Source organism: Mustela nigripes, chromosome 12 (genome assembly GCF_022355385.1).
Source record: "Mustela nigripes isolate SB6536 chromosome 12, MUSNIG.SB6536, whole genome shotgun sequence".
Taxonomy (NCBI): Eukaryota; Metazoa; Chordata; class Mammalia; order Carnivora; family Mustelidae; genus Mustela; species Mustela nigripes.
The window spans coordinates 117493136-117516341 of NC_081568.1; the positions used below are offsets into that span (position 1 = coordinate 117493136).

The 23206-nt window shown below is 38.6% G+C and overlaps 1 protein-coding gene across 15 annotated transcripts in view; it reads right to left on the minus strand.

Annotated features, from left to right (window-relative positions):
• The window catches only part of MCTP1 (multiple C2 and transmembrane domain containing 1), a 527358-nt gene that overhangs the window by 174395 nt on the left and 329757 nt on the right, over window positions 1-23206 (minus strand). For all 15 annotated transcript variants that reach the window (XM_059418251.1, XM_059418249.1, XM_059418246.1 and 12 more), the window contains 2 exons: window positions 10200-10386; window positions 4872-4965 (listed from right to left, as the gene is read on the minus strand). In XM_059418251.1, coding sequence (XP_059274234.1) covers window positions 4872-4965; window positions 10200-10386 — 281 coding nt within the window. The remainder of the gene's footprint in view (window positions 1-4871; window positions 4966-10199; window positions 10387-23206) is intronic.

The window sequence follows — 23206 nt, forward strand, 5'->3', positions numbered from 1 at the left end:
AAACATGGGAAAAGTCTATGCAAATAAAGGGGTAGTAAACATCTCCCTTAATAACTAGTAGGTTTCCAGACTATGGGGCTGGTGAGTCATGGGTCTTTAGGCGTAGCCTTGTTTTAGAAAAAGATACGCTCATTTATTGGGACTGTTTCAGTGACAGAGTATGTTAATTGTAAAATTCTCTCCCTCTTCCTTTTTTCTCTCCCTCGCCCTCTATTGTTTCCTGAAAGAGATGGTGCATTAATTTGAGAGATCAATTCACCTGGGGTGGAGAAGTTTTATATTAGTGTTCCTTTTAATACAGTGAAAAGGTAGGGCATCTTTTGAAAGGCTTTCACAGTTCTCCCATATCACCGTTTCTGAACCCGAGTGGCTGTATCCCGGGGGAGGCTGTGACCTCTTCCTCGGGAACTCAAAAAAACAACCCAGGGGAAAATGCAGGGGAGGGGCTGAAGAGAAGAACCCTTTTCTCTTTCTTCTCTTAGAACTTGAAAGAACCAATAGGCCAGGTTTAATACTCAGTGAAGAAAGCCTCACTCGGTATAGAAGACTTTAAATGTCCCGTAGAAAGCAGAAATAAGGTCCCATCCAAGGAAGACGATAATTAGAAGCCAGAAAAGACAAATTCCAACATGAACTGTTTCCTACCACCTTCAAAAAATATATATTTTTTCCCCACCAGTGGTCTTTCTCTCCTCACAAACTGTCCCGTTTTCAGGAATACTTGATTTAGCGGTAGAGAGAAATTTTCCCCAGTGAACGCAGAGCCAGACAGTCTCTAGGCTTTGCTTTGATGGTACAGAGAGACATTCACCTTTTCACTGCTTAGTTGAAAGGTAAGTAAGTTGTACTGCGAAGTATTTTTCACTTAATCAAACTTTTTTTTTTCCTCACGAAGACTTTAGCTGATCATCTTTGAAAACCAGAGTGCCACTTTCTCAGGCTGTGAAAGGCTGCCCACAATTTGACTGAAATTTCAATCCACTCTTGTGCCTTGCTCAATGCATGTGTATGTGTGGGAGTTGTAAATTGAGGCCTTAACCACCAGAGTTAATCTCTTTTTTAAATCTGTATTAACCTTAATGATTTGAAGTGCACTGTCCAACACTGGGCTATTGAGACCGAAGAAAAAACTACCCTCGACTATCAACAGTTTATTAGGAGCTTAACTGAAGTGACCTACTGTAGTAGTGTTCAGCTGAACAAGGCTATAGGCTTTTTGTGGAAAGGGAAAGAATTGAGGGTTTCATTAAAAAGTAATTTGTGCTTTGTACTCACTCATTCAAAGAGAGTCTCAATTGCTCTTTATTCACACAGAGTTAATACAGTATCACAATGTTTCTCAATGAATGTGTTGTAACAAAAGAAAAATTTTACATTTTGAAAGGAAAAAATTCTTTGTAACTGCAGTAAGATTGATGGCTACTTAAAAGATTATAGAATCTCTTGTTCCTGGGCTCATGTTAAATGATGGAATGCTGTAATTTAAAAATTTTTGCTTAAACTATGGAAGTTTGACTTTGTGTTCTGATCATTAAAAATAGTTTTAAAATAGAGCAAAGTTGGTCAAATAGAAGTTTATCTTGTGAGGCTCACCGAGAAAAAAAGTGTTCTGAAGCCAACTAAGTATCTTAGAGCGATAGCTTCATTTATAGCAGGCTAGAGGATACTCTGCTTAGCTCAGAGAGCCATCAGGGATTTAAAATCTCCCCCTCGCCATCCACAACACTTGTAAATGGTTGCTAATTTGAGGGTTTGAAGACAGCACCATTGACTCAATTTCCGTTTTTCTAACTGTTGCTCGGTATGTTGTAGAGCTTAACTATGATTCTTCGAACAAGTAAAAAAAAAAAAAAGTATTCAAAGAGCTTAGTTGTGCTCCAGATTTAAGGGTAGAGACCAGGAAGGATCAGTTTACACATAAATACTTATCCTTTCCAGAAGCAAATATTATTAAAAAAATTAATAGTATATTCAGACATTTCTCACTTAAATATATGGTCCTCAGTTTCTGCCACCATCACAAATGTCATAAAGACCACTAAAGGTCCACGAGTGAGCAAGGTCAAAGACTGAATTATCCTCTTGCCCCTGAATAGTTCAACATCTCTCTTGTTCCATTCAGAACACATTAGATTATAAGGTCAGTGTGGAATGAGGAATCATGAGATTTATATCCCTAAAACTGGAGGGAAAAAAATGGAGAATCTGTTATTTAGTATTCCCCAAATTAAAGTTCATTGTATCAGATCAAAATTATGTCTCATTGAATCCCTAGGGAATAGACTATTGTTATTCACATTAATTTACATAGAGCCATTAGGAAAGAAATATATCATATATCTATTTTTTATAGCTTTGAAAGAACATGTACTTTCACTTCCATAGTGGCATATAGGCCAAGCAGGTTAACATAGTTTGCATATTCATGAAGTTTTAAAAGCAATGACAGCTTCTCTCTAAGAGAAACAAACTTATATAATTACATTCAACTTGTGTAATGGGCAGGTATCTAAGCTTTTGAAGTAAAGGGGACTTGAATATTTGTATAATAAATTACGGTGTCCCCTACAAATGTTCAGTAATAATTTTTAGCTCTTAGGTACCCCCCCCGAGGTATTGATTCTTTTAGGCCTTTTCCCCATCTTCAGAGGTTTTCAGCTCAACACTGGGGGCTCCCCTCCCTACAGAAAATCCCAGGGAAAACTGAAGGTGCCTCCTGTGATGGTCAATGGCACTACCTTGAATGTCACATTCTGAATTGACCTGCTGCGGGGAATCAGAGGCCAGGCGTGACCTCTGAATGAGAAAGCAATACTGGGTTCCTATTCCAGTCTTTAAGTTAATGTCCACAGTGAACCAAAAAAAGAGCAATTACTGGGGCACCTGGGTGACACAGCTGGTTAAGCATCAGGCTCTTGGTTTCAGCCCAGGTCATGATCTCAGGATCACGAGATTGAGCCCTAAGTTGGGCTCTGTGCTCAGGGTGGACTCTGCTTGAGTTTCCCTCTCCCTCTGCTCCTCATTCCCCATTCTCTTTCTCTCTCAAATAAATGAATAAATAAATAAATAATTCTTTAAAAAAAAAAGAGCAGTTAATCAATCATTCATTGTTGACTGCTGGTTCTAAGACTTAATGCAACATAATAAAAGAAAAAAAAAGAAATTACTAAGCCCAGATTAATTTGAGCATAACCGCAACAGAAGTAAAAAAGAAAATGAATAAACTTAACATTCACTAATTGTTTAGCATGAAGAACCAAGTCAGCATACTTGCAAAATGATTATAAACTACCTCTCTCCCCCTACTTTCAAGTATGCCTGTTTTGAAAGAATATTTGACAGTTGTTACTATCTTCCTGGTTACAAATGAGTTGACAATCACCTGTTTAAAGAAACTGTAAACTCTCAACATTTTTATCACACAATAAACAGTCACTTGATACTATGCAAATATTAAAATTTTAAAAATATTACCGTTCTGGAGCAGACATCTGCTATTTTAATTTCAATGCATGTCATTTTTAAAATTTGGTTTTGATTCTGTTCTGTTTATATTTGATGAATTAAAGAAGGGCACCATACATCATGTAATGGATTTACAAGCTCCTAGGTGGTAGGAAAAGTGAGTTTCTCCCTTTTAGATAAGTCTATTACCTTACTAGGATCAACTTGTTGAACATTCACGATGGCAAGCATGTTTCTAAAAAATAATAAGCGGATGCTTTCAAGAGGAGCAAAACTTACCAAAAAATTGGCCAAGCCAGTGCTATTTGTTATCCATCGTGAGTTAGACAATTTAAGGAATGGTATAAGTATGCCCCAAACCCATGAAACCAAAGAGTAAATGAATGGTCACATAATTGCAAATTCAAAACAATGATTTCATTCTGGAAATTGATGAAATAATTACCATTAGTGAATCAATACATCGCAGAAACAGCGGTATCCAAATCAGGAAGTTTTAATGGATAAGACTGATTTCAGCATTTTTATAGGTTCATTTCTTGATTAAAAAATTTAGAACAATGTAGATGCTTAGTTCAGATCCAGAATTCTCTCTGGGATGTGCTAAGGAATTTTAACAACAAAAAAATTGGACCAGCAACCCAGATGCCAGGAGTTCATACCAAGTAATCAAATATTTTGCACCTAAAATTTTCAGTAAACTATGCAACAGAGTTCCTGTGTGTTGGACTTTTAAGTGTTGATGTTATGATACCACCTGAGGGAAGCTGATACTGCCTGAGAGAAGATGTTGCATTTCTCCAAAATGCCAAAATGATGAAACCTGGAAGAAATATTCCCACTACGTTGGACAAACTTTGGAAAAGGCAACAATTTGAAAGCTATTTTACTCTCTATTGTTTGTTTGTTTTTTAAAGATTTTATTTAGCTATTCAACAGAGATAGACAGTGAGAGAGGGAACATAAGCAGGGGGAGTGGGAGAGGGAGAAGCAGGCTTCCCGCTGAGCAGGGAGCCAGATGCAGGGCTCGAACCCAGGACCCTGAGATCATGACCTGAGCCGAAGGCAGATATTTAACAACTGAGCCACCCAGGTGCCCTCTATTGTTTGTTTTTAATACATTACTTTTCTTTCAAAAAGCAGAAACAGTGTAAAAGTTGGGTGGGGCAATTCTTACAAGATCAAACCTGAAACCTTATATTTATATTAGTTACTTTGATGATGGAGTCAGGTAAAATGAAGTTTAGTCATTAAATAGTGTGAGACCTGCACGCTGCTCAATATGTATATATCATATATAATAATGACTATAAATATGTATTACACATTAAATATTACAATATATTATATATATTAGAGTAATATACATAAATAAGTACAGACAATAGAATTGCCTCATTTCTTACCTGTGACATCAGCAACCATCAATCCTTCTGCTCTGATTACTTTCACCTGGAGAAATCCCACATCTTTCAGGTTGTGAAATATCCTCAATGGGCTCTGAAAGACCCCAACATCAGTGTTAGAAAAGAAAGGTCCTAGAGGGTCTCAAAGAGTATGTGAGGAAACACCAATTTGTTGTTGTTGTTGTTGTTGTTTTAAGATTTTATTTATTTATTTGACAGACAGAGATCACAAGTAGGCAGAGAGGTAGGCAGAGAGAGAGGAAGAGAAGCAGGCTCCCCGATGAACAGAGAACCCGATGTGGGGCTTGATCCCAAGACCCTGGGATCATGACCTAAGTGGAAGGCAGAGGCTTTAACCCACTGAGCCACCCAGGACCCCAAAACACCAAGTTTTATCATTGATCTCAGGATGCAGCTTAAGCGATTCAAAGGGATATTTGTGTTTCTTCATTGCAGATTACCCTTCCACCATTAGTAATGTGCACCCACACATAGGCACACAGGTATGTATTGATGTAGATAATTGTTGCTATATGAAACTTTTTGAAAGAATAAAAAAACCACATTTCTTCCCCATAATTATCAGTGAACAATGGTGAACAATAAGTTACAGAATAGGATATGCCTACTTTTTTCCTTCAATCTCCTTTACTGAGGCACTCCAAAGAATCTGTCGTCTATGGGCACAATGGTTTGGAGACTAATGATCATTAGTACTGAGTCTTAGTTTGTTGATCATGAAACACACTTCAGCCTTTAGGATTAAGAAAGTCAATATTACTTTTTTTTTTTTTTTACTGTTTTCTTCTTGGTGAGTTTGGAAATTGCTTGTGCTAGATGAGGGCTGAATTACTGAAATACTATTTTCTAATATTTGATTCAAAAGATTTACATAGTTCTATGAACGTTTTAGGAAAAAAATCATATATAACTTCTAAAAGAAGTCAAATTGATCACAAAGAATAAATTCAAAAGTGATGAATAATTTTTCTTAAGTTTGTAATTTTATTTGCCATTGTAGTGTGTATAGATGTAGGGAAATTATGGGGCACCTGGGTGGCTCAGATGGTTAAGCATCTGCCTTTGGCTCAGGTCATGATCCCAGCTCCTGGAACAAGCCCCACATCAGGCTCCCTGCTCAGTGGAGAGCCTGCTTCACCCTCTCCCTCTGCTGCTCCCACTGCTTGTGCTCTCTCTATCAAATAAATAAATAAAATCTTTTAAAAATTTTAAAATAAAAATAAAAAGAAGTAGGGAAATTTTAATAGAAGAATCAGATCCAAAGGATAAAACCTATTTAATTTTACAAATTAATAATGGTAGTGTTTGAGGAAATATAGTACCTGAAAGCATTAAAAGAGAGATACCAATGTAATAATTCATAAATGCTTAAAGAGTAAGTATTGATGGAGAATACTGATATGTATTTGTTAGTCTACACTTCCTAGCATTTTACATATAACAAGACCAGCCTTTCTACTCAGTACAGAATAATACAGTAAGGTATTTCAGTCTACTTCAGTATAATACAGAAACGTACTTCTGTATTATAATCCCTAAAATGCTTTAAGACCAGGGAGCATGACATAACAAAGTAATCAAACTGTTACTAAACAACATTCCCACCCTTGTATTAAGGATGTGAGAATACTGACAAGCAGGAACTTACTGAGATATTAACCTTATCAGTCCTGTATGATAGCCATTGTGTACACTAAAGCTATGACCTTGGTATGCTGAGAGGAGGAAATGCAGATACACGGGTGATCTCAGAGCCTAACTTTTAAGAGTGTTGAGCACAGGATTAGCTCTTAATCTTGTATTGTTTTTAAGCAGTAGTTTATCACCCAAAATCTACTGAAACTACCCAGATGACAGGGTTCAGGAAAAATGCACCTCTCTTTCCTTTTAAATTCGTGTAAGCGAAGTGTTTAATGGTGGGAACTTGAGACACTTGAGACAGCATTGTTATAATTCGGAGGTTTGTAGGCATGTTGTTTTCCTGATGCAGTAACCTCAGGTTTGAGAAGCTTCTCCTTATCTCCGAGCTTCCTGAGTGTTATAAACCAGGTAAGTCTCCTATTTTAATGATAGAAAAGGGTTTTATCAAAAGATTTCTGTCCTTTAATTGTCGGGTGCAATTGAAACCAAGTTTCACTGTGTCTGAAACAAATCTCATCAGTCCTCGGGCTGAGAATTGTTTCATATGAGTAACCTCCCTGCCCAGACATGTAGCTTCTAATGCTTCAGCTCCGATGTTCTGCTTCTCATTTGGAGGGGTAATTATTGTTTGAAGGGTTTCTTTCCCCCAGTCAGCTGACACTCAGGAATTTATTGCCAACTTCAACTGTTTAGGCCAGTGACACATCGCTTATAATAAGAATTCAAAAAAAAAAAAAAAGGCAAAAAACTTAAATATATCAGTTTAAAAATAGACCTTTCAGGAATGCTTCATCAAGAGGTACTCCTGCCCTGTTATTTATGGTTATTTTAGAAGGCCTCAAAACCTGGATGCCTTCTGAAGCCAGAAATTTCCATAGCAGAGGAATCTATGATTTGCTGTGAATCCTTTCAGCCCTCAATAGATGGGAAAAGATTGAAATGCTCTGGAGAGGAGTCCTCTTTATTTTTTTAATGAAAGGCTGTATAATATATTTTCTCTATGGCTGCAGCAGCTGTCAGGGAGAGCATCTCAGTTCAGCTCTATTACGGGAGAGGCAATACCCCATCCTATGGCATCGAGATGCTCTGAGGGGCCGGCGCTGATTGACAGCTTGTCACCATGACGTCTTATTCCATCTCTGTTATGGAGAAAATTAATGTCACACCACCAGCCTTATGACTCGCTGTCATCTTAGAACCGCTCACCTTTTATCAATGCTCTAAATAACATTTCAAGCCCATCGTCTCACGGTGGACAATCCGGTCAAGGGACATTAAATCAGATGACTGTGAAATGTCATAATAAAAATGGAATGCTAACAACTTCTTCTCTAAACTAGCTCCTCTGGTTTTTAAACTGTGACAAGGGGGAGCAAGGGTTCAGCATACCCGTTCTGAAAAGGTCATACAATCGCTCTTGGTCTACTACCCATTACTACCCGCCCCCTAGTGACCTTCCCTGCCTTCCTCTCCCCAAAAGAAAAAAAGAAAAAAGAAAAAAGAAAAATGGAATTAGCCATCTTTTCAGAATGAGGTGATCAAATAATGGCTCACACAGTAATGTCTGTTTAATTTGTGGGGCTTCAAAGCGTCACAATGAACAACGGAACCACAGAAACGGAGAGTTCTTCCAGGGGCCAGTTCATTTACTTTTTTCACTATGGCCAGGGCCAAATCACATTCACAAGTTTCGCCTAAAATTTAAAAAATAAACACGTTCTCCCAGGAAAACATATAAATAATTCCCCAAATAAACTCCTCTGTATGTTTCTCTGAAACAAGTGATGTTTCAGACATGATACAGCATTCATTCATTTCATAATCTGTGTAATAAAAAGGAAACATGCGGAAACAACCCAGTACGGGTCTCTGTTCTTGTATTACTATAAGCAATTATAACATATGTGCTATACTGCCTACAGTAGCTTTGTAGCAACGAGGTCTCCAGAGGGAGATACAGGCCTATGCTTGAAATGCAGGGCTAAAACAAAAACAAAAACAAAACAACAAACCGAAAAACACATTTAAATATGGTTCACTTTTTAATATGTGGAGCAGCTTGTAATCGGAGAATCAGCTGGGGCATTCACACAGTATTTTACATTTTATTCGAATAATGACTAACATTTGAAAGAAACTGCGGAAACAAATATTCAAATCCTGAATGGAAATGGCCGATTTAAGGAAGCCCATCTGGCAAAAAAAAAAAAGAAAGAAAGAAAAAAAAATCAATAATAGTTGGATTATTCCTAATTACCTAGCCTAGCACTATCATTCTAATATATGGGATAGCATCAAATATTAATCCATAAAATACAGTCTCATAATACCCAGAATTTTTATATTAATCTACCAATTAACTCCTTTAAAATTGTTTCTACTCACAAGGCTCACCCCTGGTAAGAGGAGAACACTTTTTTGTGGGTACCAAAATGTGAAATGATTCTCATAATTGCAGTCACATGTTAGAAGACGCCCAACAATACGTTGGGCTCTTAGGTGGTTTAAAAATATATAGTATTCAGCCTTGCTAAGTCACCTCTATTAAACTGTTTATGATAACAGCATTGGTGGATGAGTTGTACAAGCATTAGCAGACAGCTGATTCGGTGGAGATAGCCAGAATAAATTTGCTGAAACGTACATCCTGCTAATCTGTTTGAAGAATATTGTAGAGCATTAGTACCGGTACTTCATGTTATCTGCACAGCCCGATAAGGTACATCTTTATTAAATTCAGTTATTGGAAGGATGTCAGTCAGCAAATAGGAATATTTTAAAATCTAAAAAAAAAAAAAAAAAAAAAAAAAAAAAAAAATTAAGCGGTTCTTTGTTAGTCTGGGCTTGGTTTCATGGCTGAATGTCTAGAGAAGCCTTCTAAACACCTGGCAGCATTGTACAATACAAGCTTTGTCATTTTAAGTGGAAAAGCTTTTTTTCCCCCAGCTTCGTGGGTACTGAGGCATTCACTTTTTCGAGCCGCCATTGAGAGAGAATGGTGGAGTAAGAGCTCCCCTCTCTGTTGATTCAAGAAAACTACAGGTTGGAAAACGCACGGAGGGAGGATGCTGGGTAATAGGTAGATTGGGGTGTGGAGATTTTTGTTTGGTGAAAATTGAGGATGCCTACTATAATGACTCACTATCCCACCCCATCACACCACAAGTGATCAAAAGGTAAGGAGGCTTCCTTTTAATTATATTTCACATTCAATTAAAATAAGAAAAAGGAATGAAGTGAGGCTTTTCTAAGCAGTTGAAATAAAAATTCCTTCTGTGAATATCCTCTCGTTACCAAGCTACTAATTAATGTAGGTGTCATTAATTCCATTTCAAACTTGGAAAGACAAAGAACTCTTAATTGCAATTACAAAGGGTCAATGAATTAATTTTGAGGTAATATTCTGTATGCTTCACTTTGCTTTATGAGAAGTTGCCTTGCACGATAGCTGAGCTGGGAGGCTCAGAATCTAGAACTTGGTTTGGAAGAAACTCTAGAGAGGAGCAGGTGTGCGGACCTCAGGGCAGCGGCATCTGCATTTGTCGAGCGCTCTGTTTCTGCTGACTCAATGGTCACACAGCTCTTCAGATGTAATTCTTTTACTCCAGATAAATCATTTACCAACTCATCACACATGACCCTGAATTAGGAGGGTTACATACGTACATATCTCCTTAAGATTTCCTCCCGTTCTTTCTGGTCCTCCAGGGAGTGGACGGAGAGGTCAGAGATGCTGACTGTGGCCGAAGCTGTCAGGGTGACCAGCAGGACCAGGTGCCCCTCACCCTCTTCCAGCTGCAACTCCAACTTGTGTGTCTGCTCCCTACTGAGGGACGACAGGTCCACCTGGCACCTGGAAACAAATGTTATGAATTAGCAAATGGCTACTTCTTTTCTTTTCCTTTTTTTTTTCCTTTTCATTTCTCTTCTCTTCTTTTCTTCCCCCTCCCTCCCTCCTTTTTTCCTTCCTTCTTTCCTTCCTTTTTTTGTCACATCAAACAGTGAAAGTGCAGGCTGGTCAGAGCTATGTGAAAAATAAATCAATAGAAACACTGTTTGAACCACTGGAAGGATGTATCTTTCATTTGGCACACTTTCTTCGAAAATTTAGATCCTGATTATTTTTAGTGTCTAATTTCTTATTTCTGTAAGATACAAAAAACATGTTTATCTGATTCTATTACTACCCACTGTCACTGTATTCATAAATTGGGAGGCACTTTCAATCCCTGGATGGCCTAGTTAAGTGAAGCTTTGCCTACAGAAAGATTAACATGAGCTGTCTGGAGAGGCAAACCACCGAGAATGTGAGTTCTTGTGTAGGATTTAAAACAATGGGTGTTCTTCATTCATGAATTTTATTAAGCAATGAATAAAATGTGTACTTTGATGAGGCCATAAGGTTTTACATTTTAAAAACCAAGCCACTTTATTCATAGAACATCACACACAAATATAAATAAAAAAGCAAATCCTCCAAAAAATTATACCTCAAGGGTTATGTACCAGCATTTTACTAAGAGAGGTTTCACAACATGGCAGTCCATGCTTGATAAGCTTTTCTCTCAGAGCTAAACACCTTGCAAACTCATTTAATAAAAATGTCAATTGATTTGGGTGAGACAGATACTGAGGTGATTGCAAAGCCAATAAACTGAGAGAAAGGGGGTGGAAATGAACAAAAGGCATTTAAAACAGGAAATAGACAATTTTAAGCATAAATGTGGCAACATATCATAAACAGGGGAGTCAGCTATTGTCAGCTATTAGGGACCGATTAAATTTTTGTTCTTCCTTCTTCTTCTTCTTCTTCTTTTTTTTTTTTTTTTTTAAAGATTTTATTTATTTATTTGACACACAGAGAGAAATCACAAGTAGGCAGAGAGGCAGGCAGAGAGGGAGGGAGCAAGGAGCCTGATGTCGGACTCGATCCCAGGACTCTGGGATCATGACCTGAGCCGAAGGCAGAGGCTGAACCCACTGAACCACCCAGGTGCCCTGTTCTTCCTTATTCTTTACTCCACTCACTGTCTATTGCTTTGCTTTTTTTTTTTTTTTTTAACATAGTTTGTTTGTTTATCTATTTATTTGACAGAGAGAGAGAGGTGCCGAGAGAGAGGGCACATAAGCAGGGGGAGTGGGAGAGGGAGAAACAGTCTTCCAACCGAGCAGGGAGCTGGATGTGGGCCTCAATCCCAGAATCCTGGGATCATGACCTGAGCCGAAGGTAGAGGCTTAACAACTGAGCTGAGCCACCCAGGCGCGCTCTTGCTTTGCTTTTAAATTAAATTTCTATGAATAGGGTTTCAGTGCTAATAGTTGGGTTCAAACATTTCCTTAGTATGAGTAAATTTAGAAATGAACCAAAGTCTGCATTTTCGTTCCATTTGTGCCTATCAAAAATGACAAGAGAGATAGGGACTGGGACTGAAACAACTGAGAGGAAGAGGAGTACAGATGCAAGAAATGAAAACAGAAAGCAACACCCTGGCCAGGGGCAGAAAGTCCATGTGTGTCAATGCTAACTGTTGAAAGAGAGCAGGAAATCAGATGGAAAACATCTTCCTAAAGGGAGAACGTATATCAGATAACTTCATTGTTTCTGCAAATACGACAAGCATTTCAAAATACTTTCACGCTGTCCCCTTAAACTCTGAAGGCTGAAGAAACGTACCAAATCCCTGTCTAAAATTCTAATTTTAATTGGAATTGAAAGTTCTTGTCAATAACACTTGGACCAAATTGAGGAGAAAGATGTGATGGTGACAACCAACCCATCAAATGCATTCTCTAAGAAAAAGGAAAAACGTCATTATGATTTTCTACAGATCTTTCCAGCAACCGGCGGAGTGTCTCACCTGTAGTTTGTTGACTATGAATTCAACTTTGGATTAGATTGGGAGTATGATACTGGAGAATCACACATGGGTTACAATTCACACAGTACTTTTGGTTGGATAAAGCTGGGAACAAGAAAGTTCTTTCACTTATTTGGATCCTGCATTTCTCAATTCCATCCTTGCTTTACTCTTTTGTGCGACACTGCACCACTCTTAAAATACATTGACACCTTCTGGAAGGTTTCTTTCTATGGCTATTACCATTTTACGCGGTCATATGGATGCTGGCTTACTCTTCATTTATGTTAGAGTCATTGTGTTGGGTGCTCTAGAGTTGGGGAAGGTGCTATAAAAATGATTTAGTCCCAGAGTTTCCAACTGGCAACTTTCAGATCACATCTGGTCCATGGATGTGTCCTCTGACTTAACTGCTGTCCCTAATACTATCTATTATTTACACAACTTCACTTAACTCTATATCTGGTTCAAACTTGCATAGATATTTGTGATCCTCACAGTCTCCTTCATTTAGCAATAAGAAAACTGAAAGCCAGACAAGTGATATGACTTAATGGAGATATACAGTTAGTTGTAAGCAAAACCAGGAACTGAACTTGGAAGAGTGGAATCGAAGATGTAGGCTTTCTTCCTGGGCTAGTTTTCATTAAGTAACTGTATCCCAGGACAAAGTGTGTCTATTTGCAGTGGTTCTTAAACTGGGTGAAATCTGGGCTTGTTTCTAACAGAAAAAATTATCTCAGTTTTCAAGCATGAAATTATGTATTTTTTGTACTTTTAAAATATATATAAGCTATAGAAAAAGACTGTAAGTTTTTGCTCTTGTAAGAAGATAAACTTAGAAAGATACACAAATTGAATTTAAAAAACTGAAGCTAATAAAATTTAACTTGGTAAATTGTAGGGAGGATTATGCTTTTTTGCTGCAACTAAAGTTTCGAAATGTTTGTGTAGAAATAGTTTCAGATGATGTCCTATATGTAATGCTTCAGAATTTCGACTTTTTAATAATTTCAATATAGAAAATGCCTATTAATATAAATGTATTAGAAGAGAGTATTAATGACTCCAAGGTTCTTTTTGCTATTTGGGGTCAGCTCTCCTATTTGTCTAAAAACTCTGCTGAGGAGCGAGGCTCAGATGCCATGTTTTTTTCTTTTTTCTTTTTTTTCAGATGCCATTTTAAATGAAATGTCATCTGATAATTGAGCAAAATTGTCTTGTTAACTTGAGAAAAAAGTTAGCATTACAGCATCACTGATACTGCATTAAATGCATATTAAATCAAATTATTGCTGGAATTTGCTGAAAAAAAAAAAAAAAAGAAGTTTTGTTGCTGTTGAATAAGTATATACAAAGATGGAACTCCTGCAAAAGAGTCTATTGCAAAGTGACCCTAGTACTTATCCCTAGGTCAGTGCCATGGTTTGAATGTTTGTCTCCAAAATTCATATGTTGAAACCTATTGGTCCATGTTGTGGTATTAGGAGTGGGGCCTTTGGGTGGTGATTAGATCCTTAGGGTGGAGCCTTCATGAATGAGATTAGCACCTCATAGAAGAGGCCCCAGAGAGATCCCTCACCCCTCTGCCATGTAAGGACACAGAGAAAATACAATAGTCTATGAACCAAGAAGCCAGACACAGAATCTGCTGGTGTCTTGATCTTGGACTCACCAGCTTCTAGAACTGTGAGGAATAAATTTCTGTTGTTTACAACCACGTAGTCTGTGGTGATCTGGTATAGTAGTGCAACAGGCAGATTCACCTGTATTGAGCTCATCTGTACTGTTAAAACCGAAAGAAAGAAGGGTTTACTACATTTTGGATATAGAAGTCCTCAGTGGTCATCTGGGTGGTCAGAATAGGCATAAATTAATAGTTTCAAACTGATATCAAAATAAGAATGCAAGGGGCGGCTGGGTGGCTCAGTCGGTTAAAGCCTTTGCCTTTGGCTCAGGTCATGATCCCAGGGTCCTGGGATCGAGCCCCTCATTGGGCTCTCTGCTCAGCGGGGAGCCCGCTTCCTCCTCTCTCTCCTCTCTCTGCCTGCCTCTCTGCCTACTTGTGATCTCTGTCAAATAAATAAGTAAATTCTTTAAAAAAAATGAGAATGCAAAATTTAAAAAGTACTGAAGCAAATTGATGGAGTACATATATCCAACGTGTACACAGGATAAAGAGCTCAGGATCGGGAGTCAGATCCCCTTGGTTTCAGCCATCTGTCACTAATTAGTTTTATGACCTTTCCCAAGACAACATACCCCCTTGAATTCCTGTTCTCACATCTGTGATATGAGGTAATTGAACTAGATGAACTTACAAATTCCTGCAAACCCCAAATTTCACACTTCACTACAACTCTATCCATGCTTACGCTTGTTTACATCTTCCTTTCTTTGCAATTCCACAAGCCAAACAACTAAGAGACCAAATTCATCTTACAGGCAATGAAATGTTATTCCTCAAATGTATTATCTGCCCCCCACCAAAGTCTCAATTTGATACCAGAAGGCAGATAATCTCATCACTTTTAAATTGCCTCTCAAGGAATACTAAGGGGTACCTCAAAAGTCACCATGGAGGGGAGAAAGCTGAAGAACTAGGGTGTGGACTCTTCTCTCTGGTTCAAAAAACAGCTCCTATTGCATCTGTTTCATATTGGTGTTCCACATATAGGTCTGAAAACTTACTGGATATGTATACCATCCCCTTAGATTCTGCTGGAGTCATGGCCTCCTGGATCTTCTGCTGCCTGCTTTGCTACAGCTGGGACTTTGGCTGTGCCTTCCCAAGGGACTGCTTTTCATCCCACCACCATGACCAATTAACTGTGGTTGGGTCCTTATGGGGCTTCCACCTACGACTGGCTCAACGTTCACTTGCCAAAATAAGCTGGGCTCTCCCCTGGCTGCCACCATGCGTTGAGGCCCAATGGCCACATGCCCCAAGTTTCTGGCTTCTAAGATTGATTCTATGTTTGGATAAAAAGCCACACTGTGCATTGTGGGATCTGGTTCCCTGATCACCTGTCAAAGTAACCAGATGAAACAATGCAGAAGTTGTCTTCTTGGAGGGTGAACTGAGATTGATGGAAGAGGAGATGGGAAGGTAATTCCTCACACCTCCTTCCTTCTCACAGAGTGCCTCAAAGTATGATTCTCCATATTGCCTGTCCAAATGCAGCCAGGTGGGTGCACAGCAACCAGCTATGTCTCTGAAACACAGGAAGCAGGGGTCCTCCCCGTAACATACTGCCTTGTGTTGCCTCCTAGTCTTCCCTGCTTTATGTTCTTTCTCTCCCCTTTAGTGCTTGGAATTGTACCTCCCAATGATCAGCACTTAATCATTGCCTCAAGCTCTGTTCTCAGGGAATCCGGTGAAGGCAAAAACCAATGATACAAGTCAATCCCCTCAGTTACAGCTGTCTACAACACAAGCCTACCATGCTCTTCTCAGTTCCCACCACCCATGGAATCTCCTTGGCAAGGCAGTGGTGCCCTTTCTGACCTACCATCAGCTTGTGTGTCACTGGCTGACTCATACTGACTACTGAAGTTATTCTAGACAGCTTATGATTCTCCCACCATCCAGGCTAGGCCTTACCTTTTTCTTTGTGTTTGCACAAGGCAAACACACCTCTGCCTGAGATGATGCATCTATCTTTGCTTGCCAAATTTTTACTCATTCTTGACGAAATACCCTGCAGTTGTCCTTCTCTGCCAGTATCCTGAGACACCCCAATGGCAGGTGCCTAGCCTAGCTCCTGGGATGTAGCTGGTGCTTTATAAGTACTGGAGTAGTTACAGAAAAAACAGAAATCAAGAGAGACCAAAAATTTACCCATGCTGACAGCGGCAGAGTCACAGCTAGGATGCAAGGTGCTCATTCTACCATCTTATACTGTCTTCCTAGAAAGTGGTTTGATTTCTTTTCAACACTTGTTTCACTCACTCATTAACTACTTTATGTATTAATTGCTTTTTAAGTGCTTTATGTGGCAGGCCTCTGTTGGATTTTGCATTAAAATCCAACAGATTTTGATCTGATCTGTTGCATCAGCCATTGCTAAGCCTGCTAGTTTCTCATTTCCTTTTCCCCCAAAATACCACAGACTCAGCATGTTGCTTTGAACAAAGTTCAAATGGCTTCAGAATCCATGGCTAAGGGTTTAGAATACTGAAGTTTTAATAAAGTTTATTTATTAGGATTCTGAGATTATGCAAGTCACTTTAAGTACTTATACATCAGTTTTCCTCATTTATCAAGTGGAATTAAAAAAAAAATACCTTCACTTGGGGTGTCTGGGTGACTCAGTCAGTTAAGCGTCTGGCTCTTGGTTTTGGCTCAGGGTGGTGAGATCTGGCCTCACATCAGGCCCTGTGCTCAGCTCGAGATTGTATTTCCTTCTCCCTCCCCTTCTCCCCTTCACCTCTCCCTCTAAAATAAATAAATAAATAAACAAACAAATAAATAAGCAAACAAATAAATGTTCTTTTTTTTTTTTTAAAGATTTATTTATTTGACAGAGAGAAATCACAAGTAGACAGAGAGGCAGCCAGAGAGAGAGAGAGAGGGAAGCAGGCTCCCTCTGAGCAGAGAGCCCGATGCGGGACTCGATCCCAGGACCCTGAGATCATGACCTGAGCCGAAGGCAGCGGCCTAATCCACTGAGCCACCCAGGCGCCCCATAAATGTTCTTTTTAAAAAATGCCTTCTCTTTGCATAGAGTTGTAAGAACACAGACATAATAGATGAGAAAGTACTTTGAAAAGTTGAAAGTCTGATCTAAGTATAATGTATGATCTTATTATCACACATGCCTTGGTTTAATGCTGGAGAATTTTAAAACTTACTATCCCTGCTGAACCCAATTTGTCAATCTATCAATCAATAAGTCAATCAGAGAAAGACAATTATCCTATGGTTTCACTCATACGTGGAACATAAGAAATAGTGCAGAGGACCAGAGTAAAATTTCAGTGTTCTTATCACCTTTTTTTCTCCTTTACCTTTCTATCTGCCATTTCTGAATCAGTAACCCACGCTATTCCTCCCAGATGAAACAGACTTGTGCTTGGATACATATATGTACATACATGTGAGGATGCTGGGGTGTAGGAAGCAAATGTAGTGTTCAGTAATTCATCAGCTGCATATAACACACAGCACCCATCACATCATGTGCCCATCACATCATGTGCCCTCCTTAATGCCCATCACATAGTTACCCCATCCTCCCCACCCCCATCCCCTCCAGCCACCCTTAGTTTGTTTCCTAGAGTTGAGAGTCTCTTACGGTTTTTCTCCCTCTGATGATTTCCCATTCAGTTTTCCCTAACTTCCGCTATGGTTCTCTGCACCTCCTGTTTTTAAATTACAAACAACAACAACAACAAACACACCTAAATAATCCTGCACAGGACAGGAATCAAGCTCTAAAAATATTTGATATATGCATTAACACAGCTGGCCCATGCACCAGACACATAACTTCCGGCCTGCAAGGTTTTTAGAAAAGAGTAGGAGCTGCATAACATAGAAGGGCTGGCGGTGGCCCCCTTACTTGCTGACTTGCTTTCACTGAATTGCAGTTCATATATGCCTTGTTAAGTGGATTTACGGATTATATAATCTAGTTTTAACTGAACTAATCCCCACAAAATGGACAATTGGCTTTAAAAGATCCCAGTAAAGAAACTGTGGATGGAAGATAATGCTAATTGAACAAGCACAAGTGAGCAGAATGATAAACAAGAATACGCAGAACCACCCCTTCTCCTGGCGGAGCTCCGTGTCAGGGACGTTCGGAGTCACTCACCAATGGTGGTGTAATCAGATCTCACAAGAATTCAGCCAAAACAACCCCGAAGTATCAAGAATAATACCTGCAACTGAAATTTACATCTACATTAACGATAAACTCCTAAGTGTGTGCTGTGTCTTGATGTGTTAGCTCATGATACTGTGAAGCCATCACGATTAACAAGACATTCAAAAAAAAAAGCCTTCAGAACAGGAAGACAAACCTCAACAGGATTTCTTGGGTGGGGGTATTTTTTTTTTTTTTAAAGATTTTATTTATTTATTTGACAGATAGAGACCAAAAGTAGGCAGAGAGGCAGGCAGAGAGAGAGGAGGAAACAGGCTCCTTGCTGAGCAGAGAGCCCGATGCAGGGCTCGGTCCCAGGACCCTGAGATCATGACCTGAGCCGAAGGCAGAGGCTTTAACCCACTGAGCCACCCAGGTGCCCCAGGTGGGTGTAATTTTTAAAAAAACACTTATTTTATAATTCTGACCTAATTTCAGGTCAGAAATGATCACAATAAAATGATGAAGCTTTTTGAGAGTTCGTAATACATGAGAACTATTTTACATTAGTAAAACTAATGATACGTAACAGATTGTACAATTTTATATTGTAAGTCAATATAATATGTGATTCTTTAGAATCTCTGTGTTTTAAAGAATTCAATACATAACTACTACATGGTTTTAAAGTTTCACAATTATGCACATTTTACACCATCTCTGACATTACAAAATGCTAATACTCTTCTTGTCTTTCTGTTGTCAGAAGTTGTCACCATTTAACTATCTTTGGGGAGACTGCTTTATCAGAGCATACTTCTACAAACTTGTGAAATTCTTCATTCACTGACTTGAAGGTAAACCATTCAATATACACAGGGTGGTGCATGAAAACCGTCCTTGAAAACTTGGCCCACTGTGTAAGAAACACGGCACTGAGTATAAACTTCTACAAGAAATCTTCACAAGAAAAGAATAGTAACCCATGAAAGAAAATAGATTGAAATCTTAATATATTTGGCTTGGGTTGATTTTATGAAAAACCAAGACAAGAATCAATGACACATTCCATTCTCTCCTTAAATATTGTCGATCTCCGTAAGGAAATATTTCACTCAATCCTTAGTAAGAAAAATAGTGAAATACAATGATTTCTTGAAAAAACTCTCTTCAGTTTAGAATTTTCTGACTAGCTGTCTTTGTGCTTCCAAATTACTAATACAGGAGGATTGTTTCCACTCTATATAGGAAGTAAAAGAGACATTGACAAATTGGTATCATAAATAAGAAACATTGCAAGTCAGGACCTACAGAGTGTCAAATGCAATGACCTTCAACCTACAGAGAAAGTTACTTTTGTTAATAGGGAAAGTCAAAGGTTATTTTCCCTGTTTGCCACACTATACTTACACATCTCACATTCTCCTTCCTTCTGCATTAAATACAGAGTCACAGATTTATTTTTTATGCTTATAGAATTTGGAAGCATTTGTTCTTTATCCCGAACTTACCCATTTGGAATAGATTCTTCTTATCAAACACCACCAATAATTAATAATAATCAACAATTAGATATGAAATAAATTAATTTGATAATTGATTATTAATATCAATAACCAATTAATAATTAATAATCAGATAACAATTAATTTTTGATGAACTATAGCTCTCTAGCGAAGCTTACATCTATAGCACTTTGCTGTCATGGGCAGTTCCAATGCCCTAGCCCTCATAACAATGCAACAAATAAAGTCAGTAGCAATTCACCAACCTAAAATATATGTACCCCAAATCAATGCCACTTTAAAGATAAACGAGCATTTTGCACACTAATAAATAACATTATAAATCTTGCTATATTGGATTGCAAACAACTCCAACTGAATAAGATTGCTTGACACGGGATTTACTTATTCTGCACGTTCATAAAAACAACTTGTTCTCTGACAGCACTCATTCTTGGCAATTTACTGCAGCTGTCGGCAGCCAATTTGTTCAGATTACTGCTCTGCATAAAAGTGTAACAATCATGAGGATTTATTAGCTGATTATTGTAAAGGTGGCAGTCCGTCTTGCCTGCCAAAATGCAGGTGATCAGAAAGTTAAATAATTACATGCAGATTAACATTATTTCACCTTCATTGGATTGTCGTAGTTCAGCGACAGGTAGAATTTGTTGTTCAAACTTGCACTATTGTGTACACCACCTAAGTTGGTTTACTGACTCCTTGGCATTTTATTGAGCACTCAATGGCTTCAGACCATTTTGAATATAAGACTGAATTGAAAGGAGTGTGGACTTCCGAGTCAGGAGTCCTGGATTTGAATCTCGTATCAATCACCCCAGATTTGTACTAGCTGAGCAACCTCTCTGCCTCTTCTCCCACCTCACTTTTTGCATCTGTGAAACTGGCACACAATGAACCACTCTGCTTATCCCCTAATATTGAGCTAATGTATTAATGTCCTATTGTAGGGCATTGATGTTATTGTTTCTCTCTACTCACGGTAAATTTATTTTTTGCATGTAAAATTTACACCAGATGGCATTAACTCCCTGGATATTGGAATGATGAAGAAGTTATAATAAGTACCTTGGTAAATATATAGGCTACTTTTTAAAAAATGCAAAAATTCAGTATTTTTAAAGTATTACTCAGATACTTGCATATTCTAACTCATTAATATTACCTTTTGAGTTATGTATAAATACACTGAGATTTTGTATCTGCCACTGAGTCATGTTGTTCTAATTGCCTTTGAATTATCACCTATTGTCAAATATGCATTTATAGTTGACCCTTGAACAATATCCCTGCACAACTGAACTTCCATGTAAAACTTTTGACTCTCCCCAAATTTAACTACTATTGGCCTACTTTGACCAGAAGCTGTACCGATAATATAAATAGATGATTAACAGATATTTTGTATGTTATAAGTATTATGTATCATAATCTTACAATAAAGAAGGCTAGAGAAAGGAAAATGTCATTAAGGAAATCATAAGGAAGAGAAAATGCATTTCTAGTACTGCATTTATTGGGAAAAAATCTGTGTATAAGTGCGTGTATGCAGTTCAAGTCCATGTTAATCAAGGGTCAACTGTACTCAGAGAAGGAGAAGCCATAATTCCTATTATTAAATCAAACTTCAGTTAAAATCTGGCAAATATTTATAAAACACCTCTTGTATGCCATATACTTTTCTAGGCATTGGGGATGTGACAGTGAACAACAACAACAACAAACACTTAAAAAATCTCTGCCCTCATGAAGTATGGGCATCATTCTAGCAATGGGAAATAAATGATAAAATAAGTATGTGAAATGCATATGTGTCAAATGGTGACGACGTCTATGGAGAAGAACAAAGCAGGATAGGGGAAAGGGGATGACAAAGAAAGGGGGATTGCATTTAAAATAGGGTTAGTATGGATGCTTCCCTGATGTGACTTTTGAAGAATCAAGCCAGGGGGGCGCCTGGGTGGCTCAGTGGGTTAAAGCCTCTGCCTTCAGCTCAGGTCATGATCCCAGGGTCCTGGGATCGAGCCCCACATCGGACTCTCTGCTCAGCAGGGAGCCTGCTTTCTCCCCTCTCTCTGCCTGCCTCTCTGCCTATTTGTGATCTCTGTCTGTCAAATAAATAAATAAAATATAAAAAAAAAAAACCTAAAAAAAAAAAAGAATCAAGCCAGGGGGAGCACAGATGGCGGGGAAGGTTGTGAGGTGGAAGGGTGTCTGGTGTGCTTGAGGAAGAGCAAAGAGTGTGGAACGGAACAGAGGGAGGGAAGGGCAGAACAGTGGAAGTTCAGGGTAGAGCAGTAAGAGAGCTAGATCGTGTGAAGCATTATAGGCCACTATAAAAAGGTTTTGCCCAGATTAAGATGGGAAACAATTGAAGAGACTTGAGCAGAGGAGTTAAATTATTTTATTTGTGTTATGTGGAAGGAAGAACAGGAGGCTACAGCTATTGTCCACAGAAGAGCTGATGATGGCTTCAATCAGAATTATAATGATCAAGATAATGAAAGGAGTGGACTCAGAGTATACTTGGAAGGAAAAATTGGTGGGTTGTCGATGGATTTGATAAGAGTGAGAGAAAGAACAGAAGCAAATAAGACTCCGTGGTTTTTGGCATTAACAACAAACAAGGGAGAGCTTGAAAGGAAGAACAAATTTGGGGATATTTGGCATCAGAAATTTGGTTTTGGACCTGCTCAACTGGAGAAGGCTATTAGACATTCTAGTGGAGATATCTAGCTGACAGGTGGTGTGAAGTCTGGAGCTCAGAGAAGAGTTATGAAGAGGAGCTGTTTGTTACTATCAATCTCAGGCAATATCGGAAAGTACAGGAGTGGATGGAGACAATACAGAAGCAGGTAGAGACAGAGAAGATGCCCAAGGAGGGGGCTCTGAAGCTCTCCAGAACTAAAACAGGAGGGAGGTGAGGTGAGGAAAATTCTGTGAGTAAGACCAAGAAGGAACAGGGATGAGGTAAGAGAAAAACAAAGAGTGTGGTGTTCTAGAAGCAAGTGACAAACCCAGTACTGCTGCTGAGTCAGGTAAGAAGAGGTTGGAAATTGGCTGTTGGAGTTAATGTCTTGGTGGTCACAGGTGACCTTGACAAGAACAGTGTGGGTGGCTTGCTGTGGGAAGGGGTACAAGCCTGACTGCCTGGGTTCAAATGAGAATGGCAGTGGGTAATGCTCAGTGTTAAATGTTTTTCACTGTATCAACACTCCAAATTTGCAAGCGGCCCTTTCATTCATAGCCAGCCTTGTATTTATAATGACAACAACAACAAAAAAGAAGCCTATTAGTGAGCATACATTTACAAAACACATTTTCAAAAATCATTATATTTGACCAAACCTGGAAAATAAAGTGGGACAATATCAAAATTCTAACACAATAAACTAGTCTATGTAGATAATCCAACCCATACAAGCATTCTCAAGTTTAGGACTGAATTTAGATAGCACCCTTAAAAAAACATTATTAGC